The sequence below is a fragment of the Struthio camelus genome, chromosome 4 (genome assembly GCF_040807025.1).
Source record: "Struthio camelus isolate bStrCam1 chromosome 4, bStrCam1.hap1, whole genome shotgun sequence".
In the NCBI taxonomy this organism is placed as follows: Eukaryota; Metazoa; Chordata; class Aves; order Struthioniformes; family Struthionidae; genus Struthio; species Struthio camelus.
In genome coordinates, this window is record NC_090945.1 from 85,865,600 (window position 1) to 85,892,821 (window position 27,222).

Here is a 27,222-nt window from a genome sequence, read left to right on the forward strand (position 1 = left end):
TCTTTCTCTTCCTTATGTTCCTTTATTTTTTTTCCCCTCTAAACCCTTTACACTGGGCAATTCTGACAAAAATTTGGAATGAAATCTCTGCCAGAAGCCCCACAGAAGACTAGAGATCCATTTTGCTCAAAGGGCTTGGGAGGAACCTGAAAAGATGGTTTTTATATTGAGATTAGAGTCTCTTGAATCACGTCTTCCTCGCCTTTGCTGAGTTCTTAATCGTGCTTTGCTGAGGAGAGTAAACAATTTTGTAAGACCATCGTGATGCTCTACCTCCATTTCACATTTTTGCTGTTGACTTCTGTAGAGGATAAGCTTCCATCAAGATAAATGCAAATTTGTGCTGGCTTTTCAGACACAGACATAGCCCAGTAGTCCCTTTTTAACTGAGAAGCTGGGAAGATTGTTTTTATCTTTGGTAACTCTTTCCAGAAGACCTTAATACAAAGCTAGTATGTGAGCCGTACATGGCTTGTGTATATCTGGTGTTAGCACCTATAATCACTTGTTATTTTCTGTGACTTCATGATGGAGTTGGATAGCTGGTCTTAGAAGATGTGGGTGACAGGATTTCCTGGTTAATATAGACTTGGTCATTTTGAATGATGGTTGCTGCTTCCTCTAGATGGAGGGAGGAAAAAGCTGCTTTTGAGGAAGCAGGTTGGTCCCAGATATGGTGGCTTCTGGATTGGGGGGAAAATAGGCTTTTGTTTGTGGGCAGAAGCAAACTGTAGGGAAAATTGCTTAAAACAGGTCATTTCTTGAGGATTTTGCTTGGGGCATGGGAATGGTTTTAGTCATGGAACAGATATAATGGGTCCCCTGTATTCCTTCTCCTGCTTCAAGGTCCGTTCTTAATCCGGACCCATAGAACTTGTTTTCCAAAGTCAATCACAGCTTGGATTCATCAGAGGATGTTGCCCTGTAGAATGCTAATATCCCATCTAACTCATATCCCAGTTTGCCCTCAGTGAGGCTTCAAAATACCAATATTTCCTCAACAAGAGCATCAGGCCATGTTGGCCATTGTACGCTCATAATTGAGTAGTTACCTAAATATTCCCAAAGCAGTCGTCTTCAGAACATGACATTCCAGTATCTGCTCTGACGTTAAGTTGACCATTGGAGATCTTTGTGTTGGGATATGCTAAGTGCTGAGATAAAAGGATCGTGCTTGGTTGTTCCTCCTGAAAAAGTTAGAGAGTGCAGATGAGCTCCCGTGGTCCTTCACGTTCTGGCATTCACCTACCTGTTGAGCCACTTTACTCAGCTCTGCTTATGTCTTTCCAAATCTGTTTGCTTTCAGTACGGAATTTCCTTGTCATATTGACAAACATTGCATCACTTCCTCGGCTCGTTTTGTCCGTCCCCCTCGTGATGATGACCCTTGTCTTTTTCGGTCCCTGAAGAGAGGTCGGTTTTTTTTTTTTTTTTGGAAGGGGATGGTCTGTGTCTCTGGCTTTTTTTGCTTTCCTCTAGATTCAGTCTGCTGATGTGTAGGTTCGTTTAGCACCACTTAAACTTTCCATTTGTTTGCAGCATCTCTCTCTTGAAGTAGTGCAGTTTTCGTAGGCCAGGCAGTAGCAACAAAACGTGCTTTAAATTGGGTTGTTGCTGCTACCCTTGAGGAGAGTTTATTGATAACTTCCCACAGTAGCACCTCATAAGCATGAGGGCTCTCATTTTCCTTCTGTTTCAAATTTAGCACTCTGGAATAGAAATTTCCTCCTCTGATTAGAAGAGCAGCCAACTTCCTTCTTGCACGTATCGTTGCAGCATCTCTCAATGTTATTTTTAAAACCTTTTTTATTTTTTTAATTCAGACTTTTGGCTGGTGGGAGGTGATTGTTGACTCTAGGTTGGGTGACACGGGAGCAGAAATCCTGTCTGGCAGGCTTGGGCTCAGCCAGCTGGGGTGCCTGCAGAGGTCTGGTGACTGCCAAGGCCTGTTTGGGCAGAATGTGATTTCTTTTTTGGGACCAGTTTTCCAACATCCTGGACCAGCTCTTTCTCATGAGGCTCTGCCTTACCTCAACAGACACCGACTTGTTCAGCATTTTTCTGGTGCGCTGCCTTGGGAGAAGGGTTAGCATCTGCCTTAAATGTCCATTAGGACTGGTAAGGACCCATTGGGACCAAAGTCTTCCTGTAGCTCTACAACAAAAAGGATAGACGAACAGAATTTTAATTTTCTGTTATATTTGGTGTTGTTTTTTCCCCTCCTGAAATACCATTTTCACCTGACCAGCCATCCATAGCTGACCATAACACGGCTGAAGGTTTGAGCTGGGTGACATGCACAGCCTAATCATTTATTCTTCGGCACCAGTTGTGTTTTCCATCATCTGCAACGTGCAGGTGGAATGTACGAGGTGGGCTAGCGCGTATCACGCGGCCATGTGCGCTGCCTTATCCTTGTCCAGCTGCTTAGTGCTTCTGGCTGGTGCTGTTTAGACTACCGTGTGCCAAACTTAAAACTCTCAACACTTTTTTTTTTTTTTTTAAAAAGCTTCATATGGTGCAGACAAAACTTTAGCAGCTTCTTAAAATTATCAGGCCTCTCCTTTTGCAAATGAATTGGCCGGTGTTATTTTTTGAGTTAACTAGTTACATGAATGTTTTCTTGGTGTCTGTATTTGGAGTGCTGGCCTGGTGTCCTGTGCGGACCACGTTTCTCCTCTTGGCTCCGCAATGTAGAGCGTGACCTAGCCGCTGGGGTTTTTTTGGAGTGGGAATGAGCTAGAAAGTTCTCCTTACAAACTACAGCTCTCTGTTATTGAAATCTCATATGTCATATGTCAAATTCTTTCCTGAAGAAATTTTGGGCAACTGTCCTAAACAATAAAAATAACCTTTGGGAAGAAGAGTTTTCTTTGAGATGTTTTAGATAAATATGTTGTTGTTACAGTTTAAAAAAGCTTTTTTTTTTTTTTTTTAAATGGGAATCTGTCTCTCTAGTGATCTGATGAGTGAGTGGATTCCCAAAACTGACCAAGGCATTCTCTGAAAAGCATGAAACCACAGAATGGTATGGCTAGAAGCTGTTATTATCTCATGCTTAAAGATAATGTGAGTGAGAGAAGGGAAATCGTGTGCTATTGAATATCACCTAGCATTTTTTTTAGCCATAAAAGAAATTCCTCATGTAGAGGAGTAAGCAGGCATGTTTCTCTTCTTCCTCCCCTTCCTTCTCCCCACCAACTGAAGAAATGTTCACATTTTGCATTCTTCTATATTTAGGTAACTGTCTGGAAAAGTCCTGACTTCTTGGAAGTCCAGGGTGATGTTGGATTTTCTTTTCTTTTCTTTTTTTTTTTTCTTATTTCACTATAAATTTTTAATCTTCAATTGTGAAAGCCTCAGTGTTCCTCATCCTGGGGCTCAGAAACTTGTTTTACTTGTAATCTCAGAGTGTTGATCTGTCTGTCCTTCATCTACTGGTAAGACAAATCTGTCTCTTTTGGGGATTAATGATTTATTGCTTTGCATTAGTCCCTTGCTCTGATGGGAAAGTAAATTCCTGCTTCCCTTTCTTTGCTGAAGTGAATGCTAACTGTAACGTATTCACAGCTGCCCGGTAGCCTGCAAACTCCACGATAGCTTTTTCTTTAATGCAACACTGCAGTTTGATTTTAGTAGCACAGCGTCAAGGTCCAATAAATCATCAAGCTTGATGTTAAGCAAAATGTCTGAAAGTAATTCAGGGCTCTCAGTAGCAGCCACTCAGGTCATTAATTTGAGTAACTTTTCATTCCAGTGGCAGCATCTTAAAAGAGTTGAGGTAGGTGCTGTGCTGATCACGAGACAGGAATTTCGATGGGCCGCAGTGAAGCGGTAATGCGCCCGTCCAGGGATTTGGCAGGTACAGACAGTTACAGGCCCCCAGCACACACAGTAGCGTGTTTCCCTGACCCTGGTAGAAGATAGCTCGGAAGACGAGAAAGGAGGCTCCAGAGACCTTGACCTCCTGAAGTTGATTGCAATTCAAAAGGACTCTTTAAAGCCCTGAGGACGGGGCAGGGACTGTCTGCTCTGCTCCCAAGACACCAGCATTGTTGTGTGTGTGTGTGAAATGCAGCTTGGTTTAGGAACTGCTTTGTAAAGTCTCCCCTTCTCTTTTATTACCATACCAGAGGGTGAAGAAGTAATCCAGAAGTTTTGTAGCTTCAGGTGACTTCTGGAGAAGATGCAGGTCAGCGCACTTGTATTGCCTTCTTCTTAAATTTGATAAGGTGTGTTTAGCTGGAAGACTGGCTGGCTGTATGTGGAGAAACCAGGCAAGGATGCCTATATTTGCCACTGCAGCAGATCTAAAACCGTACAATATTTCAGGTTTGGATCTGCTCTGGCTACCTCATTAGCTCAGCCAGAAATTGCTTGGCTGGTAGTGATAGTGCTCACAAAAAGAAATAGTTTGAATCTGAATGTTAGTAAATCTACTCATTTCTAGTGGAGATCCTGCTTGGCTTGTTTTTTGAGAAGTGCAGTCCTGAAACGTCAAGAGGTAGTTGAAGTCTTCTACAGAATTGCATGAGATACTGTTTCCTTCATCTTTCTCCACTATCCCAAAGATTAAATGGACCATCTCTTTACCATTCCTTGTTCTTTTCTTTCTGGAAGCAAAGTGAGAACCCCAGACTGGTTTCCAAGGTGAACTTGGAGAAATTTGTATTTCACATGTAATGTGCTTTCTGTGCAGTGTATGTGAAAGGCTTCCTATGGTATATGTTTCAACTTAAGGAAAACAGAATCATCCAAGAAATGAAGCCAGTGTTTCGAGGCTTATTTTTGCAGTATGATGCTAACTTTTATAATGTGCTTTTAAAACATCACTAGAAAAAGGAAAAGAATCAGACGTTTTACTAGCTTCTTGCTAAGTTAACTTTGGGTTGAGTTGTACTTCAGTTAGCAAAGCAGTAACTGAAACCAGTGCAAGTATCCTCTCTGACTTGGACAGAATCTGTGTCTTTCACTTAATCATTTATAACTAAGTGCAATAGTTCAACAAAGTCACTGCAAATCTTTGGAGTGTGCTTATACTGAGCAAAAAATTAGTCGTATATTTTGGTTCTTTTAAATGACTTGCATAGCACCTGTGCTCAGATGCACTCTTCCTTGGTGTCAGGCTTGGAAGCCTATGCTGAGAGCTGAAAATCAAGCTGTGTTAGCTCGTAAGCTAGGTAGTTGGTAGTGATACGTCATGCGTGGACAGCCAAGCTTCTCTTACAGAGTCTATTGAAATCCCTTTTGTTCTTCTGTGACTGTAGAGAATCTATATTGTTGCTCATAAAATATTTTGAATGTGTAGGGAGGATGCAGGTATAAGTTGCCTAGTGCAAGACTGACAAAGGTGTTAAGGTTTCTGGCATACCTTTTAAGCACCCAGATATACATCAGCTTAAATGAGAAGTTATGTGCTTAACAGAGAATGGGACTTAAATGCAACCATGGGTCTGTCGTCTTAAATGACCTGCAAGGCTTTAGAATGAAATTCTATTTAGTGTTTCTTCTTTGTTTTCTATTGAAGTATTTCCAAAGCATTTTAAGAACAACGATATTAAGTCACTTAACAGTTTGGGAGATGGGAGGATCTCTCTTTCCACTTTACTTGGAATGGGGGGAAAAAAAAAGACAGTTTGGAATTTATTTGGAGGATGAGGAGACTTGAGCTTCTTGAAGACTTTCTGATTATTTGCAGGAGCTTTCTTTGGGACCATTCTAGCACGGTCTCTAGTTTTCCTCTTGCTTGGTAAGCTCGCATAGCTCAGAAAATAATTCTCTGCTCCTGTTGCTGGTCTTCCAGGTGGGTCACTGAGCTGCTCACTTTTTACTGCATACTGTATTCAAAGGAAGCCTGCTGTGAAAAATCAGCAGAAAAGAAAAATGTTTACTGTTGAACCTACTTGGATGATGTCTTTCAGTCACTGTGCAAGATTTAAAAAAAAAAAAAAAAAAAAAAAAAAAAGGATATTTTGATTCTTCGACTTTGTTTTATGGTGTATTATACAACGGCCATAGGCACCATTGTGATAATAAACAAGGGTAACTGTCAAGCCAACACTGCGGTCCTTGGTGTTTATGCAGAACTGAGGGGATGTTTTAACAGTCCAGTAGGAGTTAAAGTAGTGATACAGAAATATAACTGTAAATTTGTCTCACTAAGTTCTTGCAGAGTATTAGTTAGTAATATCAATCGACATGGTTTTAGAGATCCAGGAAAGTTTGGTCTTGCCATATAGTCTATTACTGTCTACTAGGTGCAGTGATTTTCCATGAAGTCATGGAAGTTGCATTCTCAGCTTTTTTTTCTTTTTTTTGAGCACGCCCTAACAGTGTGTCCGTATTAGCAGAAAAGCGGTTCTTTTTAGGTGCGATTCTTCCTTGCATGTGTAACAACATTCAGGAGCTAAGCGTTCTCCTTTCCTTTTCCAGTAGGAAATGCAATCTAAATGGCTAGGCACAACTTTAAAATTCAGTTGCGTTCACGTGCTCACCTTTGCTTTGCACAAAGCTCTAACCAGTAACTTATTAGTTATTTGTTCCTTTTGGAAGACAAGTGTTTTAAGCTCTGATAATAGCGCATCAATGCATATGCCAATCCCGTCTTGCAAAAATGCATGTGATGCTTGGATCAGTAAAGAAATGCAAGTGTGTATGAGGGCAGATAGAGCTGGCACGGTGGGATGATGGGGGGAGCTGAGGAGTACCGCGCTATGCTGCATTACCAAGGGCATTAGCCTGCACCTCTTCTGATGCAAGTAAACCTCTGTCTAGGATATAGTAGCTCCTTTGAGCAGACTTCCCCAGCGCCGTTGGGTAGAGCAGCTTTAGGTGCTTGACGATACAAGTTCAGAAGACAAGTGTAAATGCTAGGCAGGTAATGCTGACAAAGCTGATCAGTTGGAAATTAGTTGTAGGTTTAGAAATTATTGCAGCGGTTACAGCCATCCTGAAAATTCATGACCCATGAAACGTTTTGGAAGAGAATCCAAATTTTGACAGTGCATCCAGAATTTTGGCAGTGCATCTTTTTCGTTTGATTCATGCCCCAGTGTTGGAGCGGATGACGCATTCCCGCAGCATGCAAGCTGATGGTGTTGAAGACGTTCCCATACATATGCTGATGGCCATGTTGTACTTCAGTCCTGTTGAGTTACTCAGTCCCCTGTGCAGACCAGATCCTTCGTGGGAAGAGGCAGGGTTCCCAGGAGCTGCTGAGGCCGCAGAGTTCCCAGAGGAAGGCCATGGCCGAGTCAGCCATGAGTTCAAGGGCTGGGGGACCTGTCTCGCACGGAGTGACACATCTAATCTGAAAACTTCTCCATTGTTCTGTAGTAACTCCTGATCACGAACCCCAGCAGGCTGCTACTAGTGTAAAATTTCACTGATGCTAGAGGAAACCATCCATGATGGTTGGTTGTGTTGCGGTCTAATAGCTCTTCCCCCCCCCCCCCCCAGGCTAAGGTGTTTGTGGTGGTACAAAATTATCTTTTGTTTTCGACCTTTATCACTCTTCCCTCATGGAGACCTCTCCCTGCTGTTCGCTTGGATTAAGAGAGTACCACTGAATCGCTTAAGCGCTTTGGGGGGGGGGGGGGGTCAGGTTCACACCTTGTGAAAAGCAGGTGCAAGTCCATTAACTCCAGAAGGAGGCATAACAGTCGAAACCATATTGAATTTGGTTCTTCAGCTTCCCTTACCGACCTCATATTGGGGCTAGATGGCAATATACTTATTATTTGTTTTTTTCTATTTATCAATAGCAGGTGGAGTTTCCTGCGAAAGTGGTGGGTCAGTTACCTGCGTGTTGTCTAGGCAGGAACAACTGTGCCACATGTGTGGCAGTGGCTGTAAGGGAACTAGCGGAGGGGACGCAGGGAAGACCTCCCAGCGCAGTTGGGAGGCACTGTTTTCTTTCTTTTTTTTAATGGTATATAAATTAAAATTGGAAAGGGGTGGTGGGAAGGTGTGAGATTTTTCTTGTGGTTCTTTTCAGAGGTATGTTTTTTATCCTTAATAGATTTATAATATGCAAGTCCCTTTATTTGTTTCTATAAAATTAACTAGTAAATTTAAAATGGAAAAAAGCTGGTAATAGAAACCAGGCTGCCTTTGCCAATGCTGAAATGTTACTATATTTATGAAAGGTAGACAAGGGCATTTTACCTTCTGTGGGTGTTATGCCGGAGTGCCACATGTTGGAAGGTTATAAAACTTTTACTAACGAGAAGTTGGAAGAATGCTAACTTTCTAATTGCCCTTTTTTGTAAAAGCTGCTCTTTATTTTGGTCTTTTAAAAATGTAATTGTAATTTTGAAGTCTGCAAGTTTAAATGCAGGCCAGCACTGCCTAGTAATGTGGGAAGGATGTGTTACCTGGTGGTCAGAGGACGGGTTTGGGAGCTGGTAGCCAACGTTTCTGTCTCTTGCTCTAGTGGCAGCTAATTCTGACACCCTGGAAAAATTATTCAGCATTTCAGTCCTGAAAGTTTAAGCACAGCAATCCAGGCCTAGTCAATGGGAATTTTATCATTTGCTTCTGTTGAGAAAGGAATTTTTTTTTTTCTCTACATCCATAAAATAGTGACAGGGTGCTCCTGTTGGAAGACCCTTTGGTGTCTTTGGATGAGACCGCTATCTAAATGCTAAGTTATTAATGATAGTGCCCATTAGATTAGCTATCCTTTGCCTTAGTGAACTCTTGAAGGCAGGTCATTAGGCAAGTATGATTAAACTAAATAATTGGTTCACTGTGATGGGGCAGGGCTCAAAATGAGGTTGAAGTGTAGAAGAGCTTCATGGAAGCTTGTGGGAATTGCTTCGTGTTTGGAAGATTAAAGCTTGTTTGTGCCGAGATGGTAGTTTCCTGTTCTAGATAATTTAAATGTGGTTTTCTCCCCCCTCTCTTCTTTTTGCTCATTGTCATTTTTTTGCTATTACTTCCATGCTGTTGGAAGTGTGGCAATGGTCAAATTGTTCGCAGTTTCATTCTTCGAATCCAAACCATCCTAAGTGCTTAATGAGGGTAAGAAACGACGCCCTGGAAACTGGGTGTTTTCTTTTCCTCCTTGAACATTCTTAAAAATACGTTTCAGGGGAGGAAAGCAGGATTAGGGCTTTGAAACACACCTTCAGGTTGGGCTCCTCTCTTGAGTGCCACATGTTGCTCTGAAGGCAGTTTGTCGCCACAGCATACTGCTGATTTATAAACCCCTATGATGACTTCAGCGAATTCAGCTGAAATTCAGCAGAAAATCCTTTTCCAAAACTGTATCTGCAGGCAAGATGGGCTAATGCAATCCATCACGTTTGCTTTGGCTGGTACTTTGGCCAAAAATTTCAATCCAGAGTAATGGGTTATTTTAATCCTTATTAAGGTACCCTAATGAAAGCAACCTGTTTGGGAAGTTTCTAACACCCGTGCGCTCCACTAATGTCACTTGAGGATATTAACACCTTGGCTCCCAGGTAGGTCCCCTCAAAGGGACTGCAAAGGGGTAGCTAAGTACACAGGTTCGAGATGTCTAGATCCAAAGAAACATCGCTGGCCTTACAAAAGCGATATGGCTGCATTATCGTAGTTGCACACAAAGTGAGATTGCAGTCTTCCGGGCTAGTAAGGCTTTTTTGACATGATAAATTTCTATATCAGCATTCAAGTGATCACTTTTGGGCAGCTACAGCATTGCCATGGCTCCTCTTTTGCTTTGTGTTGTACTGGTAATGAGTAATTACGATGTAAAAGCACAGCATGCCATATTAAAACATGATTCTATGAAATATGCGTCTAGCACGTGTAATACGTTTTATGTAGGATCATGCTTTCTGAATTTGTAAGCAGAATTTATGGAATAATGCATAATACGACCAAAAGATGCATATTATGGTCTAGTGAATAACAGTGTTGATCTTTTCCGTCTTTGTTTTTAGTAGGGTTGTCAAGGGCAAGCACGTTTTGATCGAGAAAAACATGCTTCAAAGAAATAACCGAAAAAACTGTTAGGCCGCAAGGGATATTACTAAGGCACGTCAGCTTGGAAGGGCTCATGACCCTGGGGACGGGAATGGCTGTGGATATTGTCTCTTATGAAATAAGCAATCGAAGGCCAACTCTGATGTCAGCTCTCCCGTCTTCTGGCTGTGGCTGATTTCCTGTTTTAAGATGGAAACATCAATGTTACTGAGGTCAAAGACTCGCTTATAGGACATTGTTCATGGTGGCACCGAGTGTCATATAGGCCCTTAGGAAGCCCATAGGCTCATACGGCAAGATCTATGCTATTGTTCTGGCTGTAGACTTGCAAAATTATACAGAACAGTAAAAGAGATGCCGTTCTGTCCAGTGTTATATCTGATTTATGCTTGATATTCCTGCAGCACTTAAAAGCCTGTCTATAGGGTTGCGATCCTGGCTCCAATAAATCAGTGGCAGAGTTTCCTTCGAGTTTAACGATGTCGGGATTTCTCCCGTGTAACCGTGTGGGTTCAGCTCTGTTAAGCTTTGGCCAGGTTATGATGGGATCCAGTTTGATAGCTGAAGAGTGGGGCAAGTTGTGGGGGGGGGGGGGGGGGGGGGTTGGGGGGGAAAGGAGTAGGGAGCATAACACTTTTTTCCAGGTCTTCATTTCTAGCCTGCTGTCTTACAAAAAGCAACTGTGACTATATGAGAGAGAAGTGGTGGCTTTGAGAAGCCCTCTGTGCAGTTTCCCTCTTAACCTTTAGAGGGCAGATCAAGTCCAGTAAATAGCAGGCTTTGGGGCCTTCCATAATTTTTCTGGTTGTGAGTTAGGTAAGTTTGGAGACTCCGAATGTGGACTTTTTAAAAATGAGTAATTAGTTCTCCATTAACTTTTAGTACTTTAAAGGTGAATTTTATGTCAACTTACAGAAGCAAGATGAGATCATTTCAAGTTCTGGTTTATCTCTGTATATTTATTCCTAGTTTAAATGCTGAAAATTGTGATACAAGCGAAATACTAATTGCCAAAGTGGGAGAAAAAGTCTTGGGAGCACATTGCGATAGAGATTTATCTAATATGTTGACTAAAAAATGCATTTTTACGTTTTAAAAAGATCGATCATCGAGTTTGGAGAGTGGATTTTATACTGAGTAATACTGTAATAAGTATGATGAATGTGTAATGCTATTCTTCTCTCCCATATTCTCCTCCCGAAACACCCCAACCCTTGTGCTTAGCAGTCTTATCCTTGGTGAACAACTGCTTAGAAAAAAGCTGTCTATCAGCAGGATATTCCACTGCGTGTTTAAGTGTCAGAGGAGTCAGTGTGAAATGAAGGAAGCCAAATGAGGTTTAAGCTGTTCTGTAAAGTAATTTTCAGTGAAAATTTTCATATGGGATGGTAGTCAACATGCTTGGAGAAGCAGAGGCTGCTTAACTCTCTGATTAATTAAGAACAGAAATAACAAAATAATGTTCTTCTTTCTTCTCCTGTTACCCTGAAGCTCTTGGATCATGGAGAAGATGGTTATTCTTGAAAAAGCTATTTAGCACTTAAAAAGAAAAGCTAGTCTTTGTGGCTCGGCCCTTTTGGCATTTTCTTTGTGGGTTTCTCATCAAAAAAACCATAGGGGTTATTCCTAAACAGAAAAAAATATTCCTTGTTCCAAGAAGGGTTTCTCTCTCTCTTTTTTTTTTTTTAATCTGCTCAAGGTGGAGGTACCGTGGCTGTCTGTGTCCCCAAAGAGAGATGAACTAGACGCTGGCAGTTTCTCTGTTTGCTTTGGTTCGTTCTTTGTCTGCTGTGATCCTTACCCTGTGTTACTGCTTACATTTCTTCTGCCTTGATACATAGCTGAAATTGTCCTTATATCACCACCTGCTTTGAGTTTGCAGTTGTCTGCAGTTTGAGTGAGCCCCTCCAGCCCACTGGTGGAAAAGCATTTCTATGTTGTAGAAAACAGAACTGTAAGGCCCTCACGGAGTCCTTTAGCCCAATGTATTCTTCCTGGGTGATCGGCATTACGGAGCCCATCTCTAGCATGCTTTCCTCTAATGCCCTGTTAGGTCTCTAGTGGTGGGGAGTCTTACTGTAGCCCATCTACTGCAAGGTGTTGCTACCCTTACTGCTCCCTGTCCCCCATGATGTGAGCTGACCTCCTCCTGGTCTGATCTGCTGCACCTTCAGGGCACAGAGCTCAGCACCCTTATAGGTGTGTGGAAGGGTCTTTGAGCACATCTCAGAGCAGACGAGTCATCAGTGCTGACATGTTGGATGACATTAAGCACTTGGAGCCATTGCTGAGAGCATACTAGTAAAGTTCCTCTTATGGAGGAACCTTAGGAGAGAACATCCATGCCTGTGCGTTTGGAGACCAGCTGTGGAACCTGTATCTCAGGATGATCGTGAATCTTTTCAGACTGCAGATCTGGACTGTGGGTCAGATCTTAAGGGTATGTGCTCCTCAGATCTTCGCAGATGTGATTTAAGAGACTTATAAGCTGACTTGTGGAAAGGCCAAGGACTGTTTTGTCCAGGACTCATTGCTCGAGGCTTTATCCTTTCTTTTTATTTAGCTGAGTCTTTGTGTGTATTCCAGGATAATCGGGACCATCTTAGATAGGTGCTTTGAACATTGCAGTTTCTCAGAATTCTTGTTTTAGTGGAGAGAAAAAACCCAAACCAGACTGATAAATGGAAACAAAAGCAGAATCTTGAAAGGAAACTTATCTCCAAAATGCTAGACAAGGCCCAGAGAGAGAGTGTGTGAAACGGCAGTTTGGGAACTCCCACAGAGAATGGAATAAAAGAGTTTAATTTGAGGCCAGGATATGAGGATTAACACACTTTCAATTGCATAATTTAAAACAATTTTTGAGGGTCAGTTTGGTCAAGATAAATAAGTGCAGAGCAGAGACCTGGGAACTGATGAGTTGTCATCCTTGTTCGGGGTCCTAGCGACTGAGCAGCTCTGCATCTGTTTCCATTTCTTGACATGTAAAATGGGGTTATTAAGCAGAGTGTTTCCTAACATACCGGTAGCTTCGAGAGGCCCATACCCTTTAGACAGTGGGAGGGAAAATGCGAGTAAAAACACTCGGAAATGTTGGAATCAGCTTTTGCAAAATTTTCCGTACGCGTTACTGCAGATTCTGAGTGTGCGGGAGGGCCCTGTACAGCATCGCACCTCAGGTGGTTGCCCCTCCAAGCCAAAGCAGCGCTCCGATCTTCAGCAATCAGTGAACTGGTGCTGGTTTCTCAAAATACCTGTGAGTCACGTCCCAAAAAGCTTTGCAGTCCAACACCCCTTCAACCTGTTGTGAGATCTAATCGGAGACTTCTTTTCGCTGCAAATGGCCATAGGTGTGATAGTTTTGCAACTTCTTTGGGCAAGGCGTGAGATGGGACAGCGACCAGAGAGTTGCCTGTGTCCACGTAAGAGAGGTGAGGGTTGGACGTGGGTGCTTGCTGGTGGAGCTGCCTGCAGGCTGTGGTGAGTGAGGTTTGGAAAACCCTACGTTGGGGAGTTAATGCTGGTGGCTGCAGATATCTTCCAGTACTTTCAGGTGAAGGGAGAAATTGCCTGGGCAATCGTTAGGTTGGCTGCTTGCTGCCTGGCTGCAGGGCTTAGCTGCCACTATCTCATCGTAGGACAGGACCCAAGCAAGAGCGAGTAGTGGGACATGGTGTATTTTCTCAGGACCTTTAGGCAAAGCCCCAAATTGTTCCTTTACTTTTTCCCTTCTCCTTCCATGTCCCCTTTTCTTTGGGCTTCGGTCTCTGGGAAAGCAGGCTTTTTGTCTGGCTTTTGTCTTTTCAATAGTGGGGAAAAGACCATTACCTCTGTCTCGTCAGTGAGCGTGTTGAAACGAACATTTGTGTAGAAAATGACTGCTAGTCCCCGATGCCTGAGAGAGCAGGTAAAGCCGAGGCTTATTCCTGCCTGGCTGCGTGCACGTTGGTTGTCTGGGGATGGGAGGCCAGAGCTGGACCCGTCCACCTGTCAGCGGGCTTGGTTGTGGTCCTCGCACTGCTTGCTCCGTTCCAGGGGTCAAACTGAAGCGTGGGAGCTCCCGCTTTGGCTTTGGGTCATCGTTAAGTCTCATCGGGGAGAGAGATGCCTCTTCGATGTTTTATCAAAAGGCAGCGTTAGAAAAACAAATAGATCGTAGTATACACTGCTACGTATAGAGGGGGATTTTGTATGAAAATAGCCAGAACCACTTGAAAAAGGATTTTAAATTGTTGGTAAGAGTTAAGCATGGAATATGCAGCCAGTTGCTTAACCGTGGGCAGCAAAGCTTTCCTCTAAGCTGGGCTCGGGAGGTGTTTGGGACTGATTAAACGGGGACCTGAATCTCGCGGTTGTCAGGGCCGTGTTCTTTAATGTGTTTGAAATACCTTGTGGAGCCGTGTTCCTCCTCCTGCTTTTAGTCGACTTATCTAATTTTCAGCTTCTCCACTCTGTGTAAATGTGATAAATAAACCTTTTCATCGCACAGCTGAGCTTCTTTTGATGCCTGCGTGCGGATATCTCGGTCTTGAGGCTAGATCACACGTATGTGTAAATCAACACTCGGCTCCATAAAGGACCTGTTAAAAAAACGGCTTTTTGTCTTTTATTACACAGCTGACCTGGAGGACGTGGTTGCCTAACTCCTTTTATCAATGCTAATACGATAAACTTCTTTTTACAGCTTCTAGGGAAGGGGAGTACTGAGGCCGCAACAGCTCGTCCTTTCCTCTTAAGGACTGGGCCACAGGAGCTTCCCCAAACTACGTTAGAGGTTTCTTTTTTTTTTTTTTTTTTTAATATAACATGCTGAATTAACCAAATTACTCCTTACAGTGAACTCCGAGGATGTAAATAATGCTGGCCTTGTTGTGTGACTAAGGAAAATGAGCCGGAGAAGGGTGCTGAGGCAAGGCTGAACCTCTGCGGCGCAGCAAAAGCAGGGGGAAAATTCCCGGTTCCCAATGGCACGCTAGATGCTGAAAGCTGGAGCAAAACTGGTATTGGGGACCCCCCTCCGTAGCATCACGGCCGGGGTTTTAGCACCGGGTGGGCCGAGGAGGAAGGTTGTTAGCGGGGAAGGAGGAGCGGGAGGCCGGAGAAGCGGCCACGTTCTGGAGACCCCGTGTCTCCGGACCGATTTTTCTGATGACCAAGATCCAGTGCAACGCCTGTTTTGGGGCCTCGCTCCCTGTGCTGCGGGTGAACTCGGTCAGACAGAGCTCTGACAAATTGCTTTGTGTGATAACCGGTTAACGCCGAGCAAGCGGAGAGGCAAAAACTCTTATCGTTTTGACAAGTAACGGGATTTTAGTTAAAACTCGAAACAGAAGCTGGGGCAGCGTGTTGAGTTTACACCTTGCAGTAATAATAGGCGCTTTTATCTGATCCGAGAGGGGTTTTATAACTTTCAAATGCATCTTTGGCAGGGAGCCAGCCATACTGTCATTTTTTATTAGCTTTCCTTTTTTCTTCCCCTGTAGCCAGTCTGCTTTTTGTAATGTTGTTTAAGGAATATGTATCCCATTCCTAGGGATATTGTGAACCAATATTTTAAAGTTCTGTGCCTCAGCCCATTAGAGGGGTCTATAAAACAATCATAGCAGCAAATGCTCAGCAACTAATCAAAACCACCACCGCTAACCACAGCGGCGCTTCAGTGCTGTTTAAATAATGAAACCGCTTTTGCCATGTCTTATCTACTGTCTCATCAGGAAAGAGCTAATTAGATTCTTCTTAAAAGTAGATATTGTCAGTTCATTGGTGGTTGGAGGTGACGGGAGGTAAGACGTGCTCCCTGTCAACATTGGCAAACCAAAGCAAAAAATAAGACAATCATAAAACCCCTATAAAACCTGTTGGAGTGTAATTTTTTTTTTTTTTAAGTGGTTCCTTGCTAGCGTAGGTGGTATACCAGCTTTCCCTAGTGAAGTATGTGGCTTTGGTAGCTAATGCTTGGAGGAGCCCGTGCCCGCTCTGCGAGCCTGCTTGATTCTCCAGCTTAGGTGCGCAGGACGCGTCTGTGGATTTTGGGCCACGTTCGCTTGATTGCAAGCGCTCCAGTTACTGTGATTAATTCAGCTATTACTTCTCACTGGAGGGTTATGCTGGTACCCTGAATTTCGCTTGCAATCTGAGCTGTGCGCTTGGTCGCTCGTGGCTCAGCCACGCTTGCGAACATATAGTCGTGGCTCCAAAATTTAACCTGGAAAGCAGCAATGTGAGGATGGACTGGAAAATATTGAGGACTAGTGTTCACGATGCTTGTATGTCAGACTTGATAAAAAAACCAAACCCCAACGGCCTGCCCTGTAAGGTTGAGCGCTTGGCAGAGCAGCGTGGAAGTAACGCAATAGAAGCTGGTGGTTGGAGAGGGAAAACAGGTAACAAAGGCAGAAACTACTTTTTTTTCCTTGTTACGTGGATCCTCCGTTTCTCAAGAAATGGCAGCAAGAGATTGATCCTTCCAGTTGCATCCAACAACAAAAGCTGCTAAATCGCCAGCTATAGAAATGAGCAACAGCTCGTCGATATCCCATGACCAACCACCTTCCAGTTGCCACCGCTAACGTAGGTCTCTGGCCCAAATCCAGACCAGCAGGTTAGCAGGGGATGGCTCTGCTTGCTTCCTCCATCACCCAGCCTGGCAACGGTGTTGCTTCTAGAGGCCGTGTGTCACGTCCCATCGGCACGGGGGGATCCTGGGCTGCAGTGAAGCTGGCCGGCTCACGTGCTCATCACGTGAACGAGCGAACGTAGCGGTGCTTGGAAGGAGTTTCAGCTGCGTGAACCCAACGCTTTGTGTGTTTTTGCTAAATATAATGTTAGCGGTGAGCAGACATTTGGTTCCTTAACTTTTTTAATATCGTCACATTAAGCAAAGAGTAAAGAGATTGACAGTCTTGTATATTAGAGGCAATTTGGCAGAATAATAGAAAAATGTACTTGCTTTCATGCAGGCCACGCCAAAAGGTATTTTATTTTTGTCTCTGGAGGGCTCTTCTCCTCCCCGCGGCCCCAAGTTCCTTCGTTTTCGGAGGGCGTGCTGGAGTGTCGCCTGTGCTTTGATGTGGTTTCTACAGTGTGCCTCTTCAGTGGGCTCCCTTACAGAGGCCTTTATGTGAAACAGGACGTTAAAATCCAAACGTGCCTGCTCTGCAGGTTGTTTTTCATCCCTTACGTGCAATGTCGGAGCTGTTGCCGAACTGTTGGGCTGCCCCCGCGCCAGGAGGGATCGGCAGGAGCGGCGAGCTCCTCAGCGGTTAAGCCCAGATTTCTCCGTAGCTGCTTCCTCTGGGCCTCTCTCCTGCTCGCTCTTTCTCTCCAGGTGAAACCGAAACCTCAGTGACTTCACCCGAGCCTGCTGGAGTTAACAAAAATTTGATATTTCTCACTTCTAGGTCACTTCAGTGCATATTGTTTCCTGCCAGGAGAGGGGATGGCGGGATTGCCCTCCTGTTAATGGAAAAGCAATTACTATTTTTCCTGGCGTTTACCTTGGGTTTTTGTAGCGTAACACCTAGCTTCTCGGGTCTGCGTGGATCTCACTGGCTTTCCAGGCTTGGAGCTATTGATTGCAAGGGTTCAGCAGTGCCCCGTGCGGCCGGGCTGCCGCGGGCGCACTGGGATCGCACGGGAGCCGGCTTCCAGGGAGTACCCGGGGCCTGGGCCTCTTCTCCTTGGGGTGATTTTAAAGGGCTGTTCCTGTTTTAATCAAAGGTAGCGCAGGCTTTTAGAATAGGGAGCACTGCATGGCGTCTTATAACTTAGAATTGCTCCTCGTAGGCTGGAAAACTTGAAGTCATTGGCAGCATCTCCCTGGTGGCTTTTCGTGGATCACTGCGAGGTGGATTGTATCCTTTTCTTGTTTTTCTTTTTCCCAGCAGATCCCTGGGTTTTAATCCAGGTCAGAATTCTGCTGCTGATAAACGTGAGTTCATGAACTGAACTGAAACTATGCAATACAAGAACGGCAAAACACGGATTTCGAATTTGGTTTTTGAGCTCCCTGACCTAGACCTTTTTCTAGAGGGACACATTTCCTGGACTCTGGCGTTTCAGTTCAGATTTGTTCTGCTGGTCACCAGGTACTATGAGGTACCACGCACTGTTCTTGGGGGCATAGCCACAGCGGAAGGAGGGTGTTAATACCTTTAACTTGAAAATAGATGGAGGAGCAAGATAATCAGTCTCCTGAGAACGCGTCTACAAGGTCCTCAGTTGAGACTAAGTCTGTGCTCAGCCTAAAATGCTTATACACAAAGACCTTAGACGGCAAAGCACGCAAAGCTAACGACAGCATCCTTCGAATGGTTGGTCACAATTTTTCCTCTCCCACGACCGCTTTATTTTCATCTGTGACTGTACTACACCCTGTTTAATGATTTGTTTAAAGTCCAGCATTTTATGCAGAGCTTTGCGTTTTCCAGTTCTTTTATTTCTCCTCTTCCTAGAGGGAAAAAGAGATATGAATCTGAGAGATTTTAATGTGTACGCTGGGCTTGCTTTTGGTGTAACTTGCAGTGGATTCAGCGTTACGACTTCATTACGCTTCAGTTGAGTAACTCATGTCATAAATGGGTGTATCTGAGAGTAGAATCAAGCCTGGGATCTCTTTGTTGTGTGGCCTTCAGAAGGACCAAGCGCTTTTTCTCCTTTTTGAAGTCCTAGTTCTCTTTAGATGATGTTGCAATGGCTTTCTATAGAGTTGTGCCTCTGAAGTTAGAGATTTCTAATGCAAAAAACACCCTTTTCCCTCAATTGCTTAAAGTATTGACGTTACTAGGGAACTCTGTCTCGAGCAGCGCTAACGCGGACCTTTTTCTGCGGCTTTGTGGCAAAAATCCCTGTTGTTGAGCCTCATCCCTTAAGAGATCTTTTTATTAAGCCTGCTTGGTAGTCCTGTTGCTTAGCTGTTACTTCTTGTGCGTTAAACTTTAGTGATGTTACTGCTTTGCAGCCGCTAGAGGTCAAGATTGTGCTACTGCGATGCCTAGTGCAGCGATGCCCACTGTCAGCGGTATGGGGTTAATTCTGTTATCGATGCTGTGCTCAGCAGTTCAGACCGGGCAGATTGCCTTATGCGTGCATGTATATTCAGGGCGAAAGGCAGTTTGGTTTTGGAGCAGGAGAGCCTGGGTGCATTTTGCAAGGAGAGAGATTTCCTTGTAGCACTTGGCCTTTAATGATTTCAGATCCAGAAACCAGAAGCGATCTGCTCCTGATGGGATATTTCTTCCCAAGGAGGGATTTGAAAGGGAGCTGACCTGAAAGAGAAGCTGTCAAAATAAAATTTACTCCTAAATTTTTTTTCTAGGCTATTAATACTGTTTAAAAGTAGATTATTATGGTGGTTTACACTCTAGTTGGAGACCTTGCTTCTTTCTGCAGTTCGGGTAGCAAAAAACAATTTGTGTTTTTTCGAGGTCCCGCTTGTTTTCACTCTCGGCCGTTTCCATAGCACAATCGGTTGCTGTGTATGAGTTGCAATCTGAGCTGGCAAAAATTCATTTTAAATCATTGCCCTCATTACTTCTTTCCTATTGTATCCTTGAAAACCTGTCCCTTTTGATATGGATTTTCCAATCCTTTTCTTCTTTCATGATACCGCTGCAAAAGCAGCGCATAGTCTAAAGGCCGAAAGCCTGGTCTAAGGGGGTTTCAGAAGCAGCGGTACCTGCAACAGGGTGTCTAGGATTCCTCCTTCTGTCTATAGTTAGTCTGGCCCTTTAGCGTGGGGCATGGATGGTCCCTCTCGCGACCTCACTGGTGTGAGGGCCGCTAATGGTAGAGCGGAGTGTGTGTGTCTAACTGCTGTAGAGGAGCAATCAAACACTCGGATGCAGGCTTGATTTTGATTGTATAGATAATTTGTATAAATATAATGATATATGTGTGTATATTTATGTATATACACATATGTATATGTGCATATGTTATATATCTGCACCATCTAAAATGACTGCTTTTTAGAAAGGCATCTGGATGATTTCCATACCTTTTTTTTTCTCTTCCCGCATACATAAGTATGGGAGAGATTCTATGAATCTGTGTGCAAGTATCCATATAAATTTCAGGTTTACAGAGTGTTTATTTTCTGCTTACAGCAGAGTGTAAACCCTGATGTACAAAACCAGTTAATTTGTTGGCCTGGCCTTTTCCCTTGTGTTAGATATGATTTTGCGCCTGGAGTTTCAATGGTGCCTATACGCCGTTCCCCCTCCGTGCGCTTCAGCTTGAAGTTCTTGGTCAACTCTCTTGGAAAATTGGGACTAAACGATTTTCCTGTCAGATGTTGTGCTCGCTAGCAATGGGGAAGCTAGCTTGAGTTTTCTGTAGCGGAGCACGTCTACTAACCGCTCCTGGAAGCAAAACACAAAGCCGAGGAGTGCGTGTGGACGGTGGCAAGAGAGCTGCGCTGAGGCCACGTGCTGCGCTCCCTGCATCGCGGCGGTTCTCTGAGGAGAGCGTTTGGGTTGAATACCTTTTACAGATCACTCTATAAACGAGCAATGTACAATTAAGATCTCCTGGGGTACCACAAAAATGCTTTCAGGAACCTCTGGGATCCAGATGTGGAATGTTTTGTGCTGACATGGGTTGAAAAGAGAGGAACAAATCCAACAGTTAAGTAGGTCCTTTAATTTAGCCTATGACAGTCACCACATGGCCTTTGGGCTAATATTTCTGCATCTGGGCTGTAAATAGATCAATATGACAGTATGAAGGCTTTGGCATTTTGATTTGTGAAGAGTCAGAATATTGTTTGTATTGTTGCATAATCACTGAAATGGTTTTGAAATGAATCTTCTGTTTCTCTGGAATATCTGGGTTAGGAAAAATATAACATTTCTTAGTTCCATTAAGTGCGTGTTTTATTTTGCCTCATTTGTTGTATTTCATGACTGATTGCATCTTTTGGCTGAAAAAATATAGATCTGAGGATGCTATCGTAAAATGTGAAACCTCCTTTTTTTCTAGGCACAGCAGCAAAGAAACCTGGACAATATTGTATCACAGCATCCCAGGATAAGCGGCGGAAAGAAGTCCAAGAAAGAAGTCTGCGCAAACTCAGATTTGGAGGTAAAAAACACTAGCCCCATGTCTGAGCAGGATTCGGGTATCCTGGATGTTGAAGATGAGGATGAGGATGAAGAGGTAACTGTATAACATCAAACCCAGGAGACTGGACGGCTTGGGGATGACTTGAGTGTCTCAAAGAGTGTTTGCACCTAGCTCAGCCGTGCATGTTCTCATACGACTTATTGTAAAGATGCAGAATAGGTTGGGTAGATGTTGGGTGGCTTTCAGTTTTAGGTCACTTTGCACTCTTGCCCATATTCTTGTTAGCAGGCTCAGCAGAGAGCCTTACACTGTTACGCGAGTATTACGTGGAAGCTTAAGATCCCACGTGTTCTGTCGTACAGGCCTTCTTCCAGCTCGAGGGCTGCACTTTGGTAGCCTCTGCTCACTCGGGAAGACAGTCTGGTATCTATCCTGAACCGTTTAAAAGAAGAAAAAATGCCACATAGTGTGCGAGATATTTTGCCTGTTCTGTGGAACGTATGTGTTCGTGACAGATGCACATTCTCCGTGCTGAAGAGGACTGGATTTGGACAGAATGTTTTCATGCGTTCTTAATCCCTTGATGTGCTCAGAATGCATTGCCGCTCCGCTCAGTACAGAGGCTCCATCCTGAATATAATATCTATAGGAGGGAGAGTGTGTTTGTGTGTGTGAAATGTATAGTCTTTCTGACCCCTCGTCCAGGGTCCCCAAATGCAGTCTCTCTTTCTGCTGTTGCTTCCTCAGGCTGGCTGTTTTCCCAGTTATAATTTTGCATACCTTCTTAGCCACTACAGTATGCCAGTGCCTTTCACTAATAAACGCAAAGTATAACCTCTCGCCTGCTGTTCCTTGTTCTTTCATCCCTGCTCTAGAGAATGAAGTATAGAGTGGAACATCTTGGATTGGTAGTGCTTAAAATGTAAAATAGTCCTGTCACTGTGTGCTTTAGGAACAGCGTTTCGGAGATACTTACTCATAGTATGGGGCACACGGTGCTGAGCTTTTTTGATGTGTTCCATCATTTCATGCTATATAGTCTTGCGCTGGCTGTTAGGGAAAATATTCTCTGCCATGCTGCATGGTTTTCCTCTTATTATTGCTGAAGCCTCTGTTATGTGAGGAGAATGGTGTTTTTCAACTGCAACCTGTAACTGAATTGGATGGTCCTTGCAACCCTGGCTGATAGTCTGTGACTAGCCAGAGAAGAGAATAAAAAACAAGTTTCTAATGTTTGCAGTAGCTTGACTCATCCCATATGGTTCTGCGCTCGTAGTCTGCCTTTTCCCCACAGTGTTCAGTTCTTTCCTCTTGATCTCTGCCGCACTTCCGGAGCGGACAGAGGAGATGACCCCTTTCTTTGCAGTGACCAAACTAGGGTATGGCTCAGACCCCTCATGCTGCACTGAAACCGTCTGGGTGTGATACTTCTACATCAAAATGGAAATAGAGTAGAAGTTAAAGAAAAGAGAAACGAGTAGGGAGGGCACGTTTTCGGGAAACAGATACTGATCTGAGTATCTCTCTTTTAGTACTTTCCTGTAAAGGAAAAATTCTGATTCTTTGAATAGTTCTTGTTCCATCTCACTCTCAAAATCTCTTTCTTACTTTGAAATGAATTCTCCCCACATTAGGAGACTGCATGAAATGTGGTATATTGCTGTGGTATATGTAAAGTTTGAGTCTAATTAGAACTGAATGATGTAGACGTTGAGAGGGAATGTATTATTTTTAAGACAATAATTTGTACAGTGCAGCTGGGAGAAATCTCTTAATGCAGTTTATCAAACTGTTAACGAGTCTCTAAGCGGATGAAGTCCCATGTCTTGGCGCGTCTAAAGCCAGACTGGTAGTAAGCCAGGAAGGATTAATCCTTTGCTGATGAGAACGCAAAGGCTTCTTCAGTCATTGGAGCACTTGGTGGTTAGAGGTGCTTGATGGCCTGTTGTCTTGTCATCCCGAGAAGGCCGTGGGTTTACTTTGGCAGCAGAGCGGTGCCGTTGGGGAGCCCAAGAGCACATTCGGCCGGGAGGAGCTGCTGTCCTTGGTGATGAAATCAGTGGCGAGGCGGAAGCGTGCCTGGGGGGAGCGCGGAGGCGACCGGCAGAGGTTAACGTCTTCTCGTGGAAAACCATTTGTTTACTGGCACAGCTGGGGCTCTCCTCTGAGTTGCAAGCACACTGAAACAGCCGTTAAACCTGAAGGAGTATTTACGTGTGTAAAATGTTAATGCTGGATTCTTTGGTAAGGGTTTGCTAAAGTTACAGGCCAATTGCAGTATTGTTTTCCGTGGCTGATGGATGCATTTCAAGCTTTTCCTCTTGTAGCGTGACTTTTTCTGCTTCTGATTACCTTGTCTGTGCAGCGATAATAGACAGACTTAGAGTCTTGCTCATATGGAATTTGAATCTCCAAAACTAATCTCAATTCACTAAAATTGTTAGGGTTAAGTATGCCAAGTGTGAGGGAATTGTATCACATTTTGTATCCAGCCATCACGGTGTGGAGCACTGAAGACTTTATGGTCTTAGAGGGACAGTACAGGTGAGCGCACGTCGTTTCCTACGTTTAGCCCCTCTGACACACCAGGATTACAGAGGCTTATATTTCTCCAGAAAATGTGGAATACTGCTAACAAGAAAGCCTGGAGAAAGAAACAACAGCCTTTGGAAAATAAAGTCAGTAGACAAGCAAAGAAATGACCTGAAGATATGCAGGGAGGGAAGTGCTAGCTGTTTCTGTTCACCTGGCTCAGCCAAAAATGCCAACTGGTGACCTCAGGTCTCTGTTTGAAAGACAGCAGTGACTGCTGACTGAATATGGGAAGGGAAGAGTGAAGGGTGAGCTCCGTGTCCACTCCAGCTCAGGACGCAAGACAACTTTGTCCTGGCTGGTGCTTCTGATTTAAGCCTTTGGGAGGAGAGAGCTGCTGATCCCAGTATATAGGCCAGCCAGCTCTGGACAAAGTGGGAGAAGTATTTTTTTTTTTCTTCTAGCAAATATCTGAGCGTCCTCACCAGGCTGCTTTATGCGTCCTCACCAGCCTCCAGCTTGGCTGGGAGGACTAAGGATCCTGTGATTCCTCACCCGTATGGAATAATCCCTTCATCCCTGCAGCAAAATTCCCAGGACAAGCAGTGCAAAGGAAGAAGGAGGAAAAGTTTTGCTTAAATTATTAGGTGTGTTCTAATGCAAATCGTGCTCTCCTTTGGAATAGCATAAGAGCTCTCCCAGCTGCATTCAAAAAGAGCAACGTGAGGCATGTTTCGTTAGAGTTTGGAGACGTTATAGTCCAGACTCACTCCACCTGACGTATGGACGCCTCACTGAGGTAGGAGTTCCCTGAATGACCGGAGTAATGGAGTGGCCACAGCTGTAGGTGATGCAGCTTACTGAAGGTCTGAGCCTCTTACTGAAAGCATGATATTTTTCTGATGCTGTAGCTGCTTAAAGTTAAGAAGAGTGGATATTGGCCTTCAAACGGAAGGGGAGAACTTGCAGGTATCCTCTGTGCTTTTGGAGACTAGATGATTTCCTCACAGAAGCTGAAAAGCCTCTACTCTCCTAATGAATCACAGAAGCTGGAAGGGACCTCTGGAGGTCTCTAGTCCAACCTACTGACTTAAGCAGGACTTTCAATAACACTATTCCAGTGCAGCTGGTTCAGCTATAGCTTAATTTAGCTGTTTTTTGAAATCCTGCAAGCATTAAGATTCCCCACCGTTTTAGGCATCCTTTTGCGGTTCTGCACAGCGCTCCTCACCCCCTGCACTGATGCGAAGCTCAGCAACGGAGCATATAATGAGACCCAAAGTCTTGGAGTTTACACTTGACCAGGTTTTGGGGTTAAGTTTTTCTTATACCTGATGCACGAACTGCTTTGCAGTGCAGGGTGAAAGTGAGCTGGGAGAAGGTTTAAGTTCAGTTTGTACGCGTGCCAAGTTGCAGAAGGAGGATCTACTTTTTACGGTGAGGAGCCCCTCAGGAGTGTGTTGTTTGTGCGGCTGTTCCCCTTTCTAGTAAAAAAGCATCCAGGAAGAATACAATATTCATCCACAGTCTTCTGATTTTCAGTAACTTTCCTTTTTTGACTTTGAGTGTGTCAAGACAAACACACCTGTAATCTGCCTCATTTCTGTATTGTCCCCTGAAAAGGACCTGCCAGGTGTCTTTGGAGCAGTTGATTTGAAGTGGATTCCCTGGTGCTCCCCTGTGGGAGAAGGGGATTTTTAAGGAAGAACAGCACGCTTCAGAAGAACAACTACTTAAGAAATCGCAGCCGGCCTCGTATTTGGCAGAGTGGTTTGGCACTCGGGATATCAGCAGGAGTGAGTCGGAGCTGAAACTCATCAAACTTCTGGCAGTCTATCAGGTTGACCTGACTATAGGAATCATTCTCTAAATGATATAGTAAGATTTATTCAATTTTTTGGGAGCTAGAGCAGAGACCCCAGGGAGCCCTCTGGCCTTTCCTGGATAAATGGGTTTTGTTAGGTGCCATCAGCCTTCACCGTTTCTTGCTTCCACTAGTAATTATGCAAAAAACATCTTGGACGCTGGGGGAGAACCCTCTGTCTTTCCAGACAAAGCTGTTTTCCTGTTGTCTCTAACGCCAGCCAGAATGAGATCAGATAGTCTGCAGGATGCTCACGCCAGTTCCAACGTTACACTGTTTCGAGCATCCTCTTGACCACATGAATAGATTTGGGTTTTTGTCCCCTGAGGTTAAGCTGTGGCACGTGCTAGAGCAGTCGGAGGACCCTGGGACCAGACGCGATGCAGCAAACCTACAGCACGATTTTATCCCGCATTGAACAGACGTAGGGAACAAATGCTTCGCAGCTGCTAGCACCAGAGTGCTGCGATGGGGTTCACTGAAGCTGTGCAGAAGCAGGGCTGTTTTTAGCTGCAGGGGGTTACTCTAAGGTCGATGGGCTCATTCTGCACCGCGATAGCATGCGGAGAGGGCTGCCCCTTCAGACTTGAGCCTTGCGCGCGTGCCTGATCCTGCAGCTACGCATTCACCTGCCTCTGGGCATCTAGGTACTTAAATCAATGAACCCAGGAGATAGTCCATAAAACATCTCCCTTGAATTCCTAGTATTGCATCTATGAATTTCTTTTTTCCTTGCTGGAAGAGGGGCAAATATATCTTTGTCTGCGTCACATCTTTACATCAAAAAGCAGCAAGGATCATCGATTGAAGCCATTGTATCGCTAATTTGTCTAAAACCAGATCAGAGCATCACTTAACTCAGCGCCAGTTCTCTGTTATAGTCTCAGAAAACCTGTCTTCCATGGGTTAAATTCGCTAGAATCAGTGTTTAACCCAACTTGAAAGCGTCTTTCCGAAGGGAGAGGGTTCAGCTGTTTGGAGAGTGCCGGATCTGCCTGGGCTCCCGGCACCAGGAACGTGCCAGATGTGCAGTTGGGGAACGAGGCTCGTGACGCTCATGTTTGTGGAATGGGAAGAATTAGGAGAAGATGAATACGTTCTCTGTTCCACAAATTAAAAGCAAAAAGATTAGGCTGAAGTGCAGCTGTCAGGGGAGTAGTCGTTCTGCTGCTGAGGAGGCTCTAGCTCCAGTTTCGTTGCCAACTTTCAAAAATCAACGTTTTTTGGGTTTTTTTGTTTTGTTTCTTTTTTGAACAGTGGTAGTGCAGCTTTTGCTAAGAAAATCAAGTAGCTCTTAAAGGGGATGTGCTAAGCCTGAATGGTTAGGTATGCCCGTTTGTTTTTGTCTAGTTTCCCTAAAAACAAACAGGCAAAAAACCCCCAAACCACGCAAATCTCCCCGGTTTCCTAATTCTGAGGTGACTTTCAGTGAGAGCTCATTTCCTTTTCCTCCCAAAACTGGACATTTCATTGATTTCCAGTGCCAGATGATCTTTTCATCTGTCATAGGGCTGTGGCTGTGTGTGGAGGAAATGGTCTGTTCTTTTCCTTAAAAATAAATTGTAGGTTTGCATCCTGCGTAAGATCTCAGCGCAGTTTTTGATCGCCTCGGTGCATGTCTTTTCGTTTAATGGAAGTGCTCTAGGGTTTGCGCATCTGTGTCGGATAGAGTTTTAACTAGATTAACAATTTAAAAATTGTTAATGTCTGAGACAGATTAATTTTGCAGAATAGACCAGGATATTTTGTGTGTGTGTGGGCTTAAAAGTTTTTGCAGAAGATTAGAGGCT

The 27,222-nt window shown here is 44.1% G+C and overlaps 1 protein-coding gene across 17 annotated transcripts in view; it reads left to right on the forward strand.

Moving 5' to 3' along the window:
- The window catches only part of EXOC6B (exocyst complex component 6B), a 313,137-nt gene that overhangs the window by 124,681 nt on the left and 161,234 nt on the right, over positions 1-27,222 (forward strand). For 10 of the 17 annotated variants that reach the window (XM_068943861.1, XM_068943855.1, XM_068943864.1 and 7 more), the window contains one exon: positions 20,953-21,129. In XM_068943861.1, coding sequence (XP_068799962.1) covers positions 20,953-21,129 — 177 coding nt within the window. The remainder of the gene's footprint in view (positions 1-20,952; positions 21,130-27,222) is intronic. The other 7 variants (XM_068943863.1, XM_068943859.1, XM_068943862.1 and 4 more) reach the window with 1 other exon arrangement.